This window comes from Xiphophorus couchianus, chromosome 6, assembly GCF_001444195.1.
Source record: "Xiphophorus couchianus chromosome 6, X_couchianus-1.0, whole genome shotgun sequence".
Lineage (NCBI taxonomy): Eukaryota > Metazoa > Chordata > Actinopteri > Cyprinodontiformes > Poeciliidae > Xiphophorus > Xiphophorus couchianus.
The window spans coordinates 10489827-10510145 of record NC_040233.1 but is presented as its reverse complement, the minus strand read 5'-3'; the positions used below and the strand labels follow the sequence as shown (position 1 = coordinate 10510145).

Below are 20319 nucleotides of genomic sequence, written 5' to 3'. Positions count from 1 at the left end.
TAAGGGAGTAGTTTGGTCTTTAAAATCAATGCAGTCAGTGTGCGGTCAAAGTCCAAAACACTAAGCACTCTGATGGACATATAAAGAACTAATGCTATCAATTCAAACTCAGTAAAATATACATTTTGTGTATATAGTTGAGACCTTTGACAAATTTATGTAAAAAAATGAGTAAACAAATCAGAAAGTTTGAAATGTTCAATATGGGTTTTCTGACACAATGACACAAACAGCTGCCTTTAATGGTCCCTAAAACGTCAATAAACGGGCCTAACAAAGAAAAGGTGAAGTATTTAAATTAATATAAATGTGAGTTTAGCTTTTTCTCACGAGATTGAACACAAAAAAGTATAAGGACAAGAGCCGACCAGATAATGAGAGAAACTTGATTAGTCCCTCACGAGAATGAAGCTTAAAAGATCACGAGATGGAGGTGAAGTACCTGAATTAAGCTGTTATTGAAAGCCAAACGCTGTGAATAAGTTATGCAATCTGTCTCTCTTTAACTTTTACTCACAGTACCTTTGTCTCTTTGAAATAAATGTACATTCTTGATTTGTTCTGCTTTTCTCTTCTTTTTCTTAGGCTTTGGAACTTCAATAAACTTTGAGCAATGGCCATGGCAAAGGATTTACAAAATTATTTCATGACGTGCATCAACGTCACACAGGTCAGATCATGGAAGAATACTGTATTTTGTATTTTCTCAGTTTACCTCTGATGCATTTTTTGGAAAAAAAAAAAGAGACAAAAAGGAATGTGTAAGGGGACAGCACAGTTCAATAATACAACAGCCAACTAATTTTTATAGATTTAGATTATGTTCAAGTTTACACATAAGAATGTAGACTGAAATATGTTCAGAGCACATGCTTATACCTATATTGTGCCACAATTTGTCCAGAATAACATTAAAAAGTACATCTATGTCAAAACCATGTAATCTAAGATCTTTTCTGATTCTTTGAAAGTTACTGATATAATTTTTTGTGACATTTACAAAGAACTCAACAACAACCCAGAACAAAATACATTTTATTATACATTTCCTTTAATGAGCTTCATGTGTATATTATTATTAACAGTAGCATTTCTACAAGTTCAAATCCTGGTGAACCAATACAATATCCTGACTGTGCTGTGTTAATGATTTGCCAGTGCATTTCTCTGTGGTCCCAGTTAAAGTTCACTAACACATGTCCCATGATATCCCAAGCATGTGGAGATGCAGCATCTCATGATTTGTGTTGGACTTTGACTCAATAGATAGGTGAACTCTAACTAATAAGAGGCATGCTCGGAGGGGCATTCGCAATTTCCCATTATACCTGTTCATTTGTGTGTGTGCGTGTGCGTGTGTATGCAGACTTACCTTAAACAAACTCCTTCATTATCTGTGTTTGGAATCAAAGGAACCAAAAGTAACAGAAATAGAAACAGTGACATGGTAAAAATAGACACTATTGTACAACAAGGCATTTTTCTAAGACAGATGGTCAAAAATAATTTACCTAAAATGAGCTGAGTATATCGCAGTACTCATAAGGTGTATTTGTATTATGCTTGTTCAGGGTTTTCCAAGGGCTTCTAGAAGTCTTAAAATTAAATTATCTCAATTTTATAAATTTTATGTCACTAAAAATCTTGTATGTATTTATATTTTACTTTGTACTATGACTATGTCCTGCTTGCAGTTAAAAAACCCGACCTTTAATATTACAGTAAGAAAAAAAATGAAACAGTATGAAAAGTATGTCTAATACATAAAGGATGTTATCTCCAAAATATACTATTAATCTGACTATGGAGCCGAATCGGAAAGAATATTTTAATTTATTGAATATGGCTGTATAGAATAGAAAAGCACCACCTTAATGAATGCCACTGTTCATTCACGAAGCCTGACTGATTGCTTCCCCCTAGTGGTTTTGCAGTGGAAAAAAACGTTCTGAATAAATTGAACGTTTCTCACAGAACCCGTCTGGTGACAGAGAAAAAACTAAATTCCTGATATATTAACGGATAATGCTTAACGTTATCCTTGATGTTTAAGATTATTGCCAATGTTTATCAGGTGTCAAATTTCATCTCCAGAAAAGTTTCCTTTTGCTTTAAACATTTGAGATAAAGTAAAATATTCCAGATACAGTAAACATAGCAATAATGACAATTTAACCTCATATAACCTTAAACATCAAGGACAATGTTGAGCACTGGAGATAAAACAAAAAATTGGGGACAACGTTAAACATCCTGGACAACTCTAAACATCGGAGATAACATTGGGGATAACATTGTCCCCGATGTTTAATATTGTCTCTTTTTCTGTCATCTCAAAGGAATCTTCATGCCGAATCTCCACATTCAAAGACAAACTCCTAGGACTTTCTGGTTTTATTGAGAACATCCCTGTAAAGAAATCAAAATGGTCCTGCCATTCCCAGGAACGGAATGGAACCAGGATGGATGGAGGGAACCAGGATGGATGGAGGGAACCAGGATGGATGGAGGGAACCAGGATGGATGGAGGGAACCAGGTTGGATGGATGGATGGATGGATGGATGGATGGATGGATGGATGGATGGATGGATGGATGGATGGATGGATGGATGGATGGATGGATGGATGAAGGAAACCAGAATGGATGGATGGGAAGAATGAGGTTGGATGGACGGACGGATAGAACCAGGATGGATGGATGGATGGATGGATGGAGGGAACCAGGATGGATGGAGTTCATCTGGGTCTGAAAGCAGCTTCTCATCAGGACCGTATCCTCACTTTCTTCTCTCAGATCTGCCCAGTAGAAGCTCGCTGCCTCTCATCTCTTCCGGTGTCCATCAGCTCAGTATTAATCAAATCGTGCTCATTATATCTAAGAAAAATGTTCCACTGATTAAGTTATATATATATTGATTATAAATTTAAATTTAACCAGAGGCTTTGCTCAAAACAATCATGACTAATCTAATATTTCAACATGCGTTAAAATCAAACATTATTAAAAACTAGCATAATTAAACTAATATTTAAAACACTACTCATTTAATTTGATCAAGATCAAGAATCCAGAGAAACCCCTACAAGTTTATAAATTACAGAATACTTATTCTTATTAAACAAGGGAGACCAATAAGTTCTATACTTTTTGACTTTCTTTTGGTTTGTTGTTTTGTTTGTATTTCCTTAAGCACTTTGAGCCTTGTTGCTGAAAATGTGCTATATAGATAAAATTACCTTACCTTACCTTCTCTCTTGTAGTGGCTGCCAGTAACAACTCGTGGCATTACGAGGCCATAGGTTAAGTGGCGCACACGAATTAAACAACTTGTGGCCACAATTTTTCTTTTTCTTTTTTTTCTCTGATATCAGCGAACGGGCTCCCTACTTCTATACTGTTGACGTTAATAGCTTTTTAGTTACCTGCATTATTGATCATTTCAAAGAAGAATAAAACAAGTATGTTTTACTCTTTGTATGTTGATACAATTTATGAAAATAGCAATCTAAATCAATAAAAATAATAATAATAATAAAAAGCGGGATGCTGCAACATTCTTATTGAACTTTTTTTGATCGTTCATTTTTTGAGTTCCTCTGATTATATTATTGACTGACTTACTATACCCATCATTCCGACATCACAAATGACTGTGAAGGCAGCACGGGGTCACATGACCAGTGCACAGCTGAGGGATGCCGAGGCTTGCTCTTTGCTAGCCAGCTAGCCCCGTTAGCTGTGTCTAGCGATCCACTTAATCGGGTGGATTTTATTCCACATTTTCTAATCCAATCCAATCCAGTGGCCTGAACTGCCTGTCATGGGGAGGGTACACTGCATGTGGTCGTTGTCTGTATCCCCTCGTAATGGCAGCTTTTGCTCAGGCTTCAGAGCCATAAATCGTAGCTAGGGCTGTCCAGTTAGCTCAAGGCCAATCGAAGAAAAGGCAGGCCGTCGGGTGAGTACACTTACAGTAAAGTCATATTTTCCACCTTAGTAGCATCATTTTTTTGACAGCCACATAACATATTTGCTCTAGTGTAAACAACTACCCAAGTAAGGCATCAGGTTTTTATCGTTTTTAAATACTTATATTCTTATCGGTTATTACACACCAAAGCCACTGTCAGCTGAGCATAATTAACGATGGGTGCGTTCTTTATTACGGCCACCCGCGTAATATAAACTCAAAATGTAGGTACTAATCGCTCTGATTTATTTTTTTCTCGCCTTTTAGTGTGTTGTTAAAGCTTCATGTTTTTTTTTTCTCTCTCTCTCTCTCTTAGTGTGTCGCATTGAACTGAAGTACAACCTGCAGTCCTGGTTAGTTTATCATGAATTGTAGTCAATTGTTTACTTGTTCGATTCCTACAGCATTTTAAGAATGTAATTTTAACATCTTGGAGGTTATTGTAGATAAATTACAGGTTTACATGTTGTTTTTGACACCAAGACCTCAGGAACTCGGTTGAAAAACAAACACTCCCACTGCACTGTCAAACATTCCTTATGTGGGTGAAGGCATTAATAGATCTTAAAGCCAGATAGCCCACATTCTCCCTCCTTCTGATCCTTGGATAGTTTATGAGTGTTTTTTGTCGGGCGATTGGTTTTAATTTTATTCTAGCTTTTTCTGAACTCGCATTCAAACTCCTTTTTTAAGTACTCAAGGATTTCTATGAATAATTTTTTTTTCATTGATCATCTTAAAGACTTTAAACTAAAAGTAAAAAAAACAAACAGGAATGCATGTTGGAGCCAATTTCCTGCATTAGATGTTAATTTAAAAAATGCATGAGCAATTGATTTTTTGGATTTAACTAATACTGGTATTAATTTGAAAGAAAATAATATTTTAATACAGAATTCTATGCTTTCAAAAGCATTTTTATGAGTGTTTTTTCCCAAGGAACACACAAAATGAAGATATCCACAGGCTTATGGATTTCAGTTTTACCTTGTATATGCTAATGCAGGAAAATGTAGGGATTAAATCAAATAAAAAATGTTTATTATATATATATATATATATATATATATTTTTTTTTTTTTACCAGTAGCGGTTTTTCCTATTCTTTTCACAAGGTTTCCCCCAGAAAACTTCCTAAGCTTGGCGGTTGGGTGCTCAGCAGTCATTTATCTAGCAGCCAGTCATGTTCTTGTGTTAAAAAATGTTTAAAGTTGACAGGAAATTAGAAAATATCTCTTGATAATTGTGTGTTATTGGAAAATTGGAAGATTAATATCTGAACACCAACTATAAAGTCTTAAAAAATACAAGCATTTTAAAAAGACTTAAATAAATAAGCAATGCTAAGCCTGGTGGGGACACAAGTAAAGCCTGGTGGCCCGCCAGGCTTAGTATAGACTGGGGGAAACCCTGATTTTCATAGCTTGAATTATTAATTGATTCGTATTTGTCTGTGGACAGTGTGTAGCTGTTTAAAGAGAAGTCCTAGTGGATATGGTAAAGCTTTTGTGGTCACATTTTTGCTCTTTAGCTGTCAGTTTCTGAGACCTGTATAAATAAATTTGTAATTATTAAGAAAACAAATCGAAAATACGAAAACAAAAATAAATAACATATTTTGAATCAAAATTGAATGACTGAGAGAAACTATTTTTTATGAAGTGCCTGGAGATAACGTGTTGTGGATTGGTGCTATATAGATAAACTGAACTGAATTTAAATTTTCTAGGGGTATGAGTAAGTTTGAGATGAACTGCTTCTGAAATTTAGATTCTGTGTAGATTAGAGAAAAATCACATTAAATTCAAACTTAATCACCTAATTCCTGTTTTCTACTCTTTTTCAATATTGAAATTGTAAAATAATACCATCCTTGCAAAATAATGTTTCCAATTCAAAACTTAAAACCGATGACACTGTAACTGAGAAGTGTGAGTAAAGAAGTGACTAAAAGGCACAAGAATCTTTTTTTTTTTTTTTTTTTTTTACATAATCATGTGACATATGCTTTTATGTAGTTAATATCTTGGGACTTTTCCCTGTAGGTGGATCAGAGAAGTTTGGGGGATTGAATCTTTCAAATCCAGTTCAGGATCAGTTCTTCATTTGGAGCCAACGCCGGCCTCTGCCAGTATTTTCATCACTTTCAACCCCAGATGAACCATGTCTTCGTCAGGGTGCTGCCAGCTCCCCGGATCCCTTTGCGATTATTCTGAGAACACTGAGCCCGATGCCTCTAAGCATTCAGAAGAGTCTGATTCTACTACACAGGCCCAGTACGTTGCCAAGGTTACAGCTAAAGATGGCCGCCCACTCTCCACTGTTGTCAAAGCTGTGAGCTTGCAGAGGTGAGTAGAAAACTAGCATGTGGCTCCAGAGTGTGTCCTGTAAATAAGTGAAATGTGGCTAACATTATTATTATTTTTTTTTCCCTTCCCCTCCGATGGTCGTGTGTCGGCGCTCAGCGATGTAGGGATGTGTCGGATCTGTCATGAGGGAGCTGGAGGGGAGACACTGCTCTCACCCTGCGACTGCACTGGTACTCTGGGAAAAGTGCACAAGAGCTGCCTGGAAAAGTGGCTGTCATCCTCCAACACCAGCTACTGTGAACTTTGTCACACAGAGTTCACCATTGAAAGGAGACCACAACCACTGACACAGGTAGGAGGGGCTGAACTTATTGCGGCGATGGATATGTTTGATATCTTCTTTTCTATGTTTACTAGAAGATAGTCTCATTTGTTATTTAGCATTGCAGTACTTTGTTGTCTTCACAGTGAGAACAAATATGTTATAAAATGACCAGTTCACATCGCATAGATATATTCGTCAAAGTTCTTCCTTTAGATTTATATTTTCTAAACTGATATTGTCTACTACCGCTAAGTTTGAATTACACCAGTAAGCTCTTCATTTTGCTGTTCAGTGGCTGAAGGACCCCGGCCCTCGCAGTGAGAAGCGCACATTGCTGTGTGACATGGCCTGCTTCCTTCTCATCACGCCCCTGGCGGCTATTTCCGGGTGGTTGTGTCTCAGGGGGGCCCAGGACCATCTGCAGCTGAAAAGCAGACTGGAAGCTGTTGGACTTATTGCCCTAACCATTGCCCTCTTCACCATCTACATCCTCTGGACACTGGTAACTATGGTTTTCACTCGCCACTGTAACTTATATTCTAAGGTGAACTGTCCATCATTATCACCTCATAGCCGTTTTCTTGTTTGTGTTTAAGACAAAAAGAGAAATCTTTGTGAAACTTGCTCTTGTTTTTATCTCATATTTTATTAGCTTAGTTTTAAAAAAAAAAAAAATCAAAACAGGTCTCTTATAAATGAGGTCTTGTGATCCTGTATGAATAAAGGTCAAATAAATAAAAATAAAAAGAATAGTGTTGCAAAATAAGTCCTCCGAATGACAATGTAAAGCAAGTTTCTAGATTTTGTCAACAGTACCTCGCAAAATGTTTCAAAACCCTTTTTTAGTTTTTTCATGTTATAGCAACAAGCTTAAATGTATTTTATTGAAAAGAAAATAATACATTTCATCGATTTGTTCTTTTTGCAAAAGTAAATTTAAAAAGTGAGGCATGCATTTGTATTTAACTCCCGTGTGGCTGTACTTATAGAGCCACTTGGTGTTGCAATTAATTCTTTTGGCATCTGTCTCTAAGCAGGTTGCAGTACAGATTAAAATTTTTCACAATCTTCTTTGCAAAGTGGCTCAAGCTCAGTCAGATTGGACGGAAAACATCTCTGCTTCCACAACCATTTAATTGTGTTTAGTTCTGAGCTTTTACTGGGCCGTTTCTAATGTGCAATTACCTTAATCGAAACCTTTCCATGGTAACGCGCTGGATGTTTAGCTCTGTTTAGATCTCAAGTCTCTTGCAGCCTCTAAGACGTTTTCCTCTGGGATTGCTTTTTATGTAGCTCCATTCATCTTCCCATCCATACTGACCAGTTTTCCTGTCTTTGCTGAAGAAAACCTTCCCCTCAGGCATGGTGCTGCCACCATCATGTCTGAGATTGGTGACGGTGTGTTGAAGGTGTTGTGCAGTGTTAGTTTTCTGCCAAATGCAATGTTTTAAATACGGGCAAGGTTATTTGATTTTACTCTCATCTGACCAGATCACATCCCTCCATGTGTTGGTTGTGTTATGTACACGGGTTTTTGCTAAATTTTTAAAAAAAAATAACTTCTTCTTATTGTATTCCAACAGTGATTTTCTGCTCCAGAAAGGGCCAGAGTTGTGTATTGCATGACTAATAGTTATTTTGTAAATAGATTTTCCAATGTGAGCTGTAGATTTCTGCGGTTTTTCTAAAGTTATCAATTACACACAAATGAACTGAATTTACTAATTAGCTGATTTCTTTAGGCAGCTTCTTTATGTTGATTTTTTTTTTTTTTTTTTTTACATAAAATCTCAACAGCTTATGTTGAAATTTGTCCTGCAGAAGAGATTGTTCTCCAGTTTTTTTTAAAGTGGGGAACTCTTAAAACATGATGAGGGAAGGATAGCAGGACTTTATGTGCAGCTTATCATTCAGAGCTTTCGAGAATCTACATGCCTGAACAGAAACGCATAGCTTGCTGAGATCAGAAGCCAAATTTCTCCTTCACATCTACTGAACTGGGTGTATAAAAAGCAACCAAGAGAAACTTTGGAAAGCACACTTATGAATTCACTTTTAAAAATTAGCCTTTATCTTTCTTTCTCTGTGTTACATCCATCATGCTGTGTCTCAAGCAACTTTGTCACTTTTATTGACACGTCTTTTAATCTCCTTTCACTGTTTGTTGTGGCCAACCCCCTCTTCTTTGTCGCCCGACCTTTAGGTGTCGTTTCGGTATCACTGTCAGTTGTATTCAGAGTGGAGGAGGACCAATCAGAAAGTTCGCCTGCTCATGCCCGACATGAAGGGGGCGCACACCACCCAGCGTTCGGTGCCGACCAAGTCGACCAAGAAAATGACTGACGAGACCATCGTATGAGTGCCGGGCGGTGGCGAGGGAAATAATGCAAATCAAGCTCACACAAGCACTCTAAAAGCAAGATTAATCATAGTAATACTGAACTTTTGCACTTCATACGGACGATCCTGAAGGGAAAGAGATGCTTTCTCCTCATGATTCTTTATTAAGGCACTTGATTAAAAAAAACCAACAATGAAAAAAACAAAAACAAAACTACGTTATTGGCTGCCCACAAAAGTGGATTTGGGAGGAACTCATTTCAGAGTGGTGTTAGATTAAAAACTGTGTACTCACCAGTGCTGGGATGTGAACGAACTGACACTCAGAGAACGGACTAACCAGCCTGACTTTTTATGTCAGTGGCAGAAACTTATAAAATACTAAGACGCAAGCTAATGTAGCAGGATATAACTGATTCAGCATGCTACTACAGTATAATAAGAGACATATTCACTACCTATAATTCCCCTATTATGCCCCCTGCACAATGTATTTAGCTGGTTTTAAACCGTGGACGAACAGTAGTTCTGCAAATGGATAGGAACCTAAGAAGATTGACAAAGTCTAGCTGTGAATACTCCTTTTTTTGTTTGTTTGACAAGTAGAGGGCGACTGTCACCTCTATCACTGTCCCAGTCTATAATCTGAAGCTTTTAAGTTTCCAGGTACAGGTTTTACATTGCTTTCTCTAGAGGAAATATTAAATCATGTTCCTCCTTGGTCAGTAAAGGGAGACGCGTTGCATCAGTCACACATGTCAAGGGGGTGGGGGGATGGGAATCGTAGTTCATAAAATGACACTAACTCGCTCTGAAAAAGTGTTGAAGGCATGAAAAGTGTTTACATTCTAATTGGATGATGTCTCTTCTGTTATCATAAAAGTGCGTTAGGAAAGCCTCACTCCACGTGTAAATGCATCACTCATGAGCTGAGCTGAATAGAAGTGGTCTGTGGTAATGTCTTAAAAACCAGAAGAAATTCAGTTTTAAAAAAATCTAACAGCAACCATGTTTAGATTGGTAATATTGAAGGCACTGGGGAAATGATAGACATGCGATTTGAGATCAGTCTGGGGCTCAGCAAAATGCAAAAGAGAAATGTGCTATGAGATGTCAATCGATGTATACTAAAAGTATTTTTGTGTTACTGTAGTCTTCCTGCTTCATCCCCCTTGGAAGTTGGGTTATTGTGCAATAAAACACGAGGGACTCCTGGACATTGTGTGAACTGGGATTTGCTTGCTTGTTTTCGTGAATTACATTTTTTTTTTTATTGCAGCAGCACAAATAAAAATACCAAAACTCTAAGCACATGTATTCAGTGGGGAAAAAATCTCATATCGCATAATTTCTGGCACCCTAAAATTCTCTTTAAAAGACAAATTGAACATTTCTTTTTATTTTTTTGGTTGAACTTAAGCAGGGTGTCTGCATTCTTAAAAACAGTCTTAAATTCATGTATCTGAAATCAAGGCCTTAAGATGTCTCGAATTCATAAAAGAAAAATAAATACGTTAATCACAGGTCTCAAATTTTGCTGTTGCAGGATTACATAATCTTGTTTATTCTGTGTATTTTTATTTTGTTATGGAACTTGTCTGTCAAAGTTCCAGTCACGGTGTTCTGTGTTTAAAGCTACGGCTAACCAGCTGCTAATATACCCTTGCTAGCCCTTTTACTTCCTACCATCCCGAGCACAAACATTCAGTTGGCCAAACTTTTAATGGGACTTTAACTGGGACAATATTGAAGCACAAATTAAATTAAGATTAAGCTTTTCTCCAAAAACTTCAGATGAGTCTGGTGTAAAATGGAACCAACGTGCAAAAATGCACTTCATCCTCTGTTTGGTGTGGTGAAGGATCTGTGATCTTTGCTTGCCATTATGAACTCTTTAAAATACTTTGAGATTTTTTTTAAAAGATTTTATTGAGCAGTGAAGAGACAAAGGCCAGACCCGGAGAGTCAAACTCAGGATGACCGCGTCGAAGAGTCTTTGCACATGGTATGCAACTTACCCACCCATGTACCATACTTAATATTTAAAAACTCTCCCAGAAGTAACCAGTAAGCTGAAAATGTACTCATCATTTCGACGTATCATAACACAAAACATGAATCTCTAAAGAAATGCTTCACCAGACGCAATGTAAAATGTATTCCCCACTGAATATATATGCACGTAAATTAAAGTTCAGGCTCGTTAAGTGTGTGATTATGCAACTGCAGTGAAAGATTGCTTGGAGGCGTTTTACACTTCACCATGGCTGACAACAACTTGGTCTGTGTTGATACCTTGTAATCAGGCAGTGTTGGAGTTTGAGAAGGGAATTTTTCATTTCTCTGCTTTGGAATCTTACTTATATGATATTTCTGTGTAATGTTACTATACACAGCTGCTGTTCAGAACACAAGGCAAATATGTCAGTAAAGGTTAAAAAAACCCCCCATCTATGGATAATCTGATGCTCTGTTCAACTGAAATACCCTCTGCTACTCAAACATAACTGGTGTGTTTTCGTTTATTGGGCAACAGTAAACTTTAGGCGGTATCCTGGATATTTGTATTCCTTTTTAACAAGCTATTTTTTATTGGTCTTGCATAAAAGCAACGAGTTGTTTGGCTATTTCTTCATTATGCTTCTCGGACTGTTTAAAAAGAACTGCATGAAGTTTGAGCGAAAAGTAAACACAAAAATACTTTTCAAACTCAATTAGAGTTGTGAGGTTGAATACTTAAACGAGGATGTCCCTCCGACATTTTTAATCATCAGCTGTCTGGTCTATAACCTACGTTTGTACTTCTTTTTTGTTGTCGTTTTGTTTTTAAAAAAGGACACTGCAAAGTAATATTGTAAAATTTATTTCCATGGCATTAATATAATGTATGTGAGCAGACAAGCTATCAAAACAAACAGAACAAAATATATTTTACACAAAAACAAAGTAAGCGTCAGCAGCGTCACAACCACTTTTTGAGATGATGACTGAAGGAGGAAAAGGCCCAAAGACAGGACTGCTGATCCCAGTGAAACTGGCAGGATTTCAAACCCAGGCCTTCAGTTTGTGCCAACAACAGTCTACCAGAGAGATGTCTAGGCATACAGGGTCTCGGACAAGGCTATACTGCTACTCTAACATGTTAACTAGCTGGTAGCTGCTCGGGGTGGTGTACCTTCAGTCCTGTTTTTGTGCCACGATGTTTTGACCACATCTGGGTCAGATTACTACTTGAAATCAAACTCTTCTTCTATCTGGGATTGATCGTTTTGTGGCTCAATGGAACTGACTTCACCGATTCAAAAAGTGCAGGCGCCGACTCGTCGTGCCCAGCGTATTCGAAAGCACATCAACACTAGTGGATTTCAGTTAATAATCGGACCGGGTGAGGCAGGACGGTTTTCCAGCGGGGGTTACAGGTTCTGACAGCACTGCAGCTTGCTCCCCCTCTGGCCGTCCGTGGTCGGAGGGACGCTGATGTCCACCACGTTGTTTCCTGGGGACTCGTCGTGGGCAGATCGCTCAGCAATCTGTTTCTGTGATACAATCCGGTATATTTCTGTTTTCACAAAGATAAAACAGTGATGTTTCAGAAGAGTAATCATAGTCTGTTCACACTTGTACCTTTTCTAACCACAGGACGCCTAAGGTAATACAAAGCTAATCTGGAAAGGGAAACTAGATTAGAAAGAGGAAGCTACATGCAAAGTTTAAAAGTCAGCTTCCTACAGCTGATGAAACGGTGAAATCTAAGTTAATGAATCATACAGTGACAAACATTTGGACCAGCTGGTTTGAGTTGTATCAGTAACATCTGAGTGTGCTGGGAAACAGGATTCCCGGTGCTTCGGGAGTCAGACTTTAGGTGTCACCTCCGTGTCTGAAAATACAGTGGTGTGAAAATGTATTTTCCCCCTTTCAGGTGTTTTTTTTTTCCTTTCTTTTTTGTCGTAAGCATTGAATCATCAAACAATACTTGATATCAGAGTTGAGCATTTACAAAAAAAGCTGTTTTGCAATAATAATTTCATTTATGAAGAGAACAAAATCTATCTAAACCAAAGTGTCCCTCCCATGTGGAAAATGTAATTGCCTCCTTAACATCAGCGTTGAACTTCCCTTGGCAGCAACAACTGCCATTAAGTGACTATTAGCGGTGAGTTTTTTTTATATTGCTGTGGAGGGATTTTGGCACACTCATCTTTGCACAATTTATTTAATTTATAAAAAAAATTTTTAGAGTTTGGGCTTTTTAAGGGCATGCCCCAGACTCTCATTCCTTTCTTTCTGCTTTACATATGTGTGCTTGAGCCACCATCCATCACACTATCACCACCATGCTTGACTGTTCCTATGATCTTTTTGGTACCTTTAAAAAACCCTTTTTGTCTTGTTTCTCCACAGAATATTTATTGTTTTCCGTAAATGTGACCCTTTTCAAAGCGATATACTGTATATACAGTATAACAATGTCTTGCTTTGTCATCTCTTCTCGACCATCTCCATATTGAGTTGATGTTTTTAAAAATCTTTTACTTAACTTTTTGTTTCATTTAGGTCCGATTTAATTGACTTCTTGATTATACAGATCAGGTAGTAATCAGACTTGTGTGCAGCTAGTGACAAAAAAGGTGGCTTATCTCAGTTAACTAATTTTTTTAACAAGCGACCCTTATTCTGTGCAGGCTGGTTTGGTTCCTTTTTGCCTTCGTAAATAAAACTGCATGTTGCTGATATTAACATTTCCCACATGATCTTATATGTGACAAAAAAATAAAAACAAGAAGTCTATAAGACTGACTGAAATGCTTTTTCCACATCTCTGAATGTAACGGTTATTATTTTAAGAAAAACAAGTGGAGAGAGTTGTCAACAAGGTATTACAATTACATCTTAAACCATGTAGTGCAAATGTATTTTTACTTGAGATTTATAGCCTCTTTTCCATAATAAAATCGCACATTTCAATGTATTTTACTGGGATTTAATGGACCAATACAACGTAGGGGATAACTGTGAAGTGGAAAGAAAATAATGCATAGTTTTTAACCCTTTTTTGCAAATAAAAATGTGTAAAATTTGGTATGTAGACATGAGCAGCTGCTTTTACTCTAATACCCTTAAATAAAACATTAACCATCACCCATGTGTTTAATTAAATCCCGTTTTCAACATAAATATAGTTGTTCTGTAAATGCATCAGAGGCTAAATCATGATTACTAACGTACTAAAAATAAAATTATCTGCTCCCCTCACATTTTCCCATTGCTAATATCCTACTGTGTGTCACAATTGAGTATAAATATATGCATGAATCACAGGGGCATATTTATAGAAGTCAGTGACATGAGAAAATAACTTTTGTTTCCAGTATGAACTATGTTAAAATAGACTGGAAACAATAACCAGAATTCAGTCAGAATACATTAAGCTTTTATATGAAAACGGTCTTTAAAAAGTTCTTTAACAGGAGAATTGTTCTAACCCAACAGGAAAATATTAACCCATCTTAGTACAACCGTTTTTTTTTTTACCAGATCAGAGTTCACTTTCAGACTCCAATTTGATTTTTTGAAACAGTGGTTACTGCAGTAATGTGTGAAAATACATCTGTAGAGAAACACTGACTGACTACAGAGCTGATGCTTTAATGTCCACAGAGAAAATGATGAGAACAAAAAACAATACACAGAACAGGCTCTTACTCTAAAAGGTGTTTACTTAGTTTAATGTTTCTAAAGTTGTCTTTTACTGCAAACGCCTTTTGATAAGATAGATCTAGTAAACATACATTTGTATCACTCCCTTTCTTGTCTTTACCCTATTATTGTTTATAGTCTGATTATAACATACCTGTAAGAATATTCTTGAAGGCTTCTTCAACGTTTGTTGAGTCCAAGGCGGAGGTTTCTATGAATGACAGATTGTTCTTCTCTGCGGGTTCACACACAAACACGTGAAGTTTTACTACTTGAACCATCCAGTGATACAAGCTGTTCCCCCATCACAGTGACGGGCAGTTCAGTTACCTGCAAAGGCTCGCGCCTCGTCTGTGGGCACAGCCCTGAGGTGGCGCAGGTCGCTTTTGTTGCCGACCAGCATGATGACGATGTTGTTGTCGGCGTGGTCTCTCAGCTCCTTCAGCCAGCGCTCCACATTCTCATAGGTCAGGTGTTTAGCTATGTCGTACACTAGCAGCGCCCCCACGGCTCCTCTGTAGTATCTGGAACACCGTCAATAGAAAGAGCAACTTAAATTGATGGACTCAGATACCCTTATCTCATAGAGTTTTGCCAAAGCTTCAGTTATTGAATGTGTGGGTTTTTTTTTGTTTTTTTTAATTAAACTCATTGCTTCCAAACGTTCACAGTAACTTTAGTATTCCACTTTCTCCACTTGTAGAATGCACTGGAGTCTTTGAGTTTTTGTTTTGATCGTTTAGGAAAATATTCAACACACTCACAAAGCCCCAGGGTGAGCCCTGCTGCTCACCCATTGACAGACAGACAAAACTGCCAGGAGTTAATGGAAACAAAGTTAAAGTCAGTCTGGAGATTGGCATCAACTTATTTCTCCAAGAATAACCTGGCTTAGATAGTAAATTGATGGATAGCACACTCAGTGTTATGATTGAACATAAGAGAAAATCATTAAAAAAGTCTTGTTCTAACAAAATATTACATGAGAATAAAATGTAAACAGAAAAACAGCATATGAATCAATCTAATAATCTGCCTTTACTGTAAACTAAGTCAGAATATAAAAGTGAAGGGTACCTCAAATGTAAACAGCAGTACTGTTATAAACAATCCATCCTCTGTGGTCACAGACCTGAGGTGGCGTAATATCATTATATCATTATATCTGTCGCTTATAAAAATGTGGGATAAATTCTATCAGTTCCTTCTTGCCGTGTGGCTTTGTTTCATTGAGATTTGAGGACTATCATTTTTGCAGTCATATGTCATATTAATGACTATATGACTATAAAGAATACTTTTCAATTGACCAGGTTTGTTGTCTGTATAACAAGCCTACATCAGCATCTATCCACCATTGTTGGTGTTACATGTTTGCGCTCAGTATGTCGTATGTTGTTACACCAAATGTAGTGCTATTTACCAAGACTTCATGTTGATACCTCAGGTGATACTTTTTTTTTCTCCCCTCCATGGGTCTTTTGTGGGCTCTAGTGTCCCATATATGAAAGTAGGCTGACAGGAAAGGGGGAAGGAGAGAGGGGAAGACATGCGGCAAATATCGTTGGGTCCGGGAGTCGAACCCGCGACGGCAGCGTCGAGGAAACATGGGTTGCGCTATCCCCTACGCCACCACGGCACGCCCCTCAGGTGATACTTTTGCAAACATAAAGCATTCTGCCATGTTATTTGGGATATGACTGTACCAATTTTGCGATTGATTATTTTTTTCTTATTATCTAAACCATTCCTATTTACTGCAGTTCTTGCTTAGGCTTTCTGCTGCATCCAACACATTACATTTGATAGATTACATTTCCATTTGTCTTCCCATCCACTATGACTACGTACAGGCCACTTTTAATGTTGACCAGCATCATATTAAGGATGGTGTTGTTAGGTAAGAATACTTTTCAAAGCATATGTAAGGTCAGCAATTTTCGGGGTGAAATTGTTGAAATGTCTGCTTGTGGGTCATTTATCTACTGCAGAATCACTGACTTCCTATTGTTTGGTTTGTAGCGCTTCCCAGATTGATGTATGGCAACAACAGCTTCTCTAAATTCATTGTTGCTTTTGTTCCTCCTTGGTATCGTGTTAACACAAATAACCGTTGCCAACCTGAGCTGCAAACTTACAAAATATTTCCTTTTGCAGAAGTACACATGCTGGCCAGTGATGAGTTATTTGCTGCAACTAGATGCAGTTTTTAAAGCCTGTCTGGTTGTTTGTGTGGGTTAGTTACCATTCCACTTAGTTGAATCATTCTGATCTCAGAGTTATACGCCGGTTGTGATTGCCATGGTGAAATATTTCCCCCCCACTGCAGGTGTTGCAAGACTGGAAAATTTGCAATCACAGCACAAACACAAACTTACGCCGACGTGATGGCTCTGTAGCGTTCCTGTCCTGCTGTATCCCAGATCTGAGCCTTTATCGTCTTGCCGTCCACCTGGATGCTGCGCGTGGCGAACTCCACCCCGATGGTGCTCTTGCTCTCGAGGTTGAACTCGTTCCGTGTAAATCTGGACAGCAGGTTGCTCTTCCCAACACCTGAGTCTCCAATTAACACGACTATGGAGGAAAAGAAGAGCGTGCTAGTCTATGTTGTGATGTTAAATCAAAGAAGACTTTGAACATTGCTGTCAACACTGAAGTGGGCACTTTTATGAATGGGAACTTCAAATAGGAAGATAAAACACTGGATAAAGAAATTCCTTGACTTTTGAATGCAGAATTTGATCTCGTTTGATTTTTCTTTAGCAGGCATTATTTATTCTTACAGTCTAAGACTCTACAAGTGATAAACGTCAGTAAACATAGCCTGTGATATGATATAAAATATAGTGCCTTGCAAAACTATTCTTCAAAACCCATTAACCTTTTTGAATGTGGCATCCCAAGACTTCAGAGTATTTTTGGTAGGATTTGGGGGACAGATCAAAACAAAGTAGCATTGATCATTTCCCTTTTATTTAAAAACTGTTCCTGAAAAGGATGAATACATTTTTGAGCCTCCTATCAATCTAATACCCCTAAATAAAATCGTGGGATTATATTTGGCTCTCGAACTTACCTACTTAGTTAGTACAATCCACCTGTTTTTCTATTATGAGGTTTTCTAAGGATCATTAATGAACAAATCAGCATCATGACACCCAAGAAAAGCAGCAGGCAGCTCAGGGATAAAACTGTTGAGAAGTTCAGAGAAATAACATCTCAATGTTTGCACATTCCATCAATGAAAATGGAAAGAGCACGGCTCAACTACAAACCTACCATCAGCCTGAACAGAACCCCATCGTCACCGTCAAAGTAGAGAAGCAGCCAAAAGACCAACTCTGCAACAGAGCAACTCTGGATGAGCTGCAGAGATTCACAACTCAGGTGGAAGAATCTATCTATAGGACGCCTAATAGTTGTGTTACCCACAAAGCTGGCATTAATGGAAGAGAGGCAAGAGGAAGGCCATTTGTCATTTAGAAATACTGCTTGTAATTTCGCACAAGCCATGTAGGGGACAGGCATACAATGTGGAAGGGGATGTTCTGGTTTGATGGGTCTGAAACTGAATTCTATGGTCTACAACAAAAACAAACACTACACCATGAGTTGTAGCTTCTAGCTGGATGCTCTTTGTCAGGAAAGAGAAGCGTCATAAAGACTGAAGTTGACTGATATGACTCCAATTTAATCTGACTTGAGGTGTGTGCACAGACAACAGCAATATGATTTTTAAATACCTATCATTCAAACTCCAATAAAACACATTAAAGTTTCTAGGTGTAAGGCGATTCCCCGTGAACATCCTGGAAACAAATGATTTTAAATGATCAACAGTCTCTGTTGTTCACCCATTGTCCTATGCTGCTGCAGTCTAATGAGTGTGACTGATTGAGCAGATGGTTCTCATACAGCAGCAGCAGCAGAGGTGGAGCCTTTTTGTTTTCCCCTACTTCCTCAACAAAAGGAAACGTAGCCCAACTTTGTTCTCCCCGTCGGTTTCGGCCGGTCCGGGGCTGCAGGAAGCTGATAACACGCTTCATCAAACCCCGAATCGACAGTTTCAGGCCGCCTTGCCCTTCCTGTTTCGGACGGGTTATAAGGCTCGGGCAAGGAGAGAAAACACAAGGAGGGAGGAGAGGGAGGGGAGAGACTCCTCGCCTCCGGCAGATGCTCTATTCATCCCACAGAGGATACTTTGTTACATCTAAATGGTCTTTCTGGCTTATACAAGCCCAGGATGTTAATGTGCCACAGGAGCTGATATCAGGATCAAAGAGTCCATTCTGGACCCAAAGACGAGGTGGGACCTGGGTCTGGTACCGCTTCAGGCTCGGTGACACCCTTTCAGGCTTAATGACTGTAAGAATAACAGAAATGAAAATAGAAGGAAGTTTTGCGCCGATGCATCTGCAGTGAGTCCTCCTCGTGTTGGGAATGAGTGCTATTGATCAGCAAAAGGTAAAGGCCAGCAGGCCTGAATACATCTGAACGGGAGAAGTAAAGAGAAAGCATCCAGTGTTGCTAAACAATACATCTAACCTCATCTATGAGACGATGAAAGTTTATTTTAAAATGCTTTAGTGCGGATCTGGCTGCGCATTAATTGCCCAATAAATACAGCTGCAGGCTCTGTAAATTCACAGCATTGTGTTGTAATAACAGCAACCGATTATCATCAGCGCAGCTCAGCGACAAAAAGGAGAAAATTCACAATCATCCGTAAAACGCCGCTTTGTCTGGTGCGTAAGGAGCCAATCTATGTATCTTTTCCACCCTTTATTTTATTTATTTTTATTTATTTTTTTTTTTAAAAAATAATTTCTTCTTACCTTTGAACAAAAAGTCGTATTCGTCGTCTCGGTTCCCCATTCTAGACGAGGCCGCTCCAGCGCTTGTCTCCGGAAGAGGATGAGTGGACGCTGTGAGTGTGGATGGTCGCTATATGCCAGAAAAATAAGGTAAAGATTTGTGCTCAGATTCTGCGCCAGTGTCGGCTGTCAAGGCGAGAGCTGGTCGCAGAAAAGGGGAGAGAGCTCCCAACTCTGCAGAGGGAGGGGAGGAGTCCCTGCAGTTCAAATTCCTTCCGAAGGGAGGCGCTCCTCACCGGCATGCCACCAGATACCTGTCACTCATCTGGTTCACCCGCTATCAAAACACGTCATTTATTTATACCAGAGACAAAATAAAGTCATTTATGAAATGACGTTATTATTTTATGAAATTATCATTTCATAATCTGATATGTGCACAGAGTGAACTTATAATAAAAATAGCAAACCATTCAGATTGCATTTAAATTTTGGGACAGTCTCCTAATAAAGACTAAATAAAATGTCGGACATTTATTTTTCATTATTATAGTTGTTAACAGATTGTGTACAATGTATGGATTATGTATAATGCGGGAAATGTGTGTCATCACTAATGACCTTTCAAATTGAATTTGGATTTCAGACATATTAATGTCTTGAATCTGAAACCTCAGTGGCGGCTGTACTTGCTGCTGATTTTTTGCAATCAGTCAAAAGATTTTTGACCATATTGACTGAGTCACTCACTGTGAAACGCATGCGGCCTCTAGTGAAGAACATTGTCATGCACTGGATACTGTCACCTTTTGGTGCTATCTGGTTTGTGATTATGCTTTGAGAATTGGATGGGCATGTT

At 38.3% G+C, this 20319-nt stretch overlaps 2 protein-coding genes across 3 annotated transcripts; one reads left to right on the top strand and one right to left on the bottom strand.

The window, feature by feature from the left end:
* Nucleotides 1–3664: 3664 nt before the first annotated feature.
* On the top strand, nt 3665–11381 carry LOC114146087 (E3 ubiquitin-protein ligase MARCH2-like). Of its 2 annotated transcripts, XM_028019851.1 has the most exons (6): nt 3666–3960; nt 4289–4325; nt 6018–6320; nt 6438–6633; nt 6899–7108; nt 8810–11381. In XM_028019851.1, exons 3-6 carry the CDS (start codon nt 6136–6138, stop codon nt 8963–8965), a joined length of 747 nt encoding a protein of 248 aa, XP_027875652.1. In that variant the 5' UTR covers nt 3666–3960; nt 4289–4325; nt 6018–6135; the 3' UTR covers nt 8966–11381. The 2 variants fall into 2 exon arrangements, with proteins under 2 accessions (XP_027875654.1, XP_027875652.1); XM_028019853.1 differs by lacking the exon at nt 4289–4325 and having other exon boundaries at nt 3665–3960.
* Nucleotides 11382–11793: 412 nt separating this feature from the next.
* LOC114146089 (ras-related protein Rab-11B-like) lies at nt 11794–19702 on the bottom strand. The gene is made up of 5 exons (XM_028019855.1): nt 19482–19702; nt 17025–17220; nt 14977–15170; nt 14801–14881; nt 11794–12505 (listed from the first exon to the last, which is right to left on the bottom strand). Exons 1-5 carry the CDS (start codon nt 19519–19521, stop codon nt 12360–12362), a joined length of 657 nt encoding a protein of 218 aa, XP_027875656.1. The 5' UTR covers nt 19522–19702; the 3' UTR covers nt 11794–12359.
* Between the last annotated feature and the right edge of the window lie 617 nt (nt 19703–20319).

Bases quoted from the DNA above. Each gene is read 5' to 3' on its own strand.
- LOC114146089 (XM_028019855.1), bottom strand. From the start codon at position 19,521: ATGGGGAACCGAGACGACGAATACGACTTTTTGTTCAAAG. The intron at 17,221-19,481 runs GTAAGAAGAAAT...TTTCCTCCATAG, and splicing joins ATACGACTTTTTGTTCAAAG to TCGTGTTAATTGGAGACTCA. The intron at 15,171-17,024 runs GTAAGTTTGTGT...ACGGTGTTCCAG, and splicing joins TACAGAGCCATCACGTCGGC to ATACTACAGAGGAGCCGTGG.
- LOC114146087 (XM_028019853.1), top strand. From the start codon at position 6,136: ATGTCTTCGTCAGGGTGCTGCCAGCTCCCCGGATCCCTTTGCGATTAT. The intron at 6,321-6,437 runs GTGAGTAGAAAA...GTCGGCGCTCAG, and splicing joins AAAGCTGTGAGCTTGCAGAG to CGATGTAGGGATGTGTCGGA. The intron at 6,634-6,898 runs GTAGGAGGGGCT...TTTGCTGTTCAG, and splicing joins GACCACAACCACTGACACAG to TGGCTGAAGGACCCCGGCCC.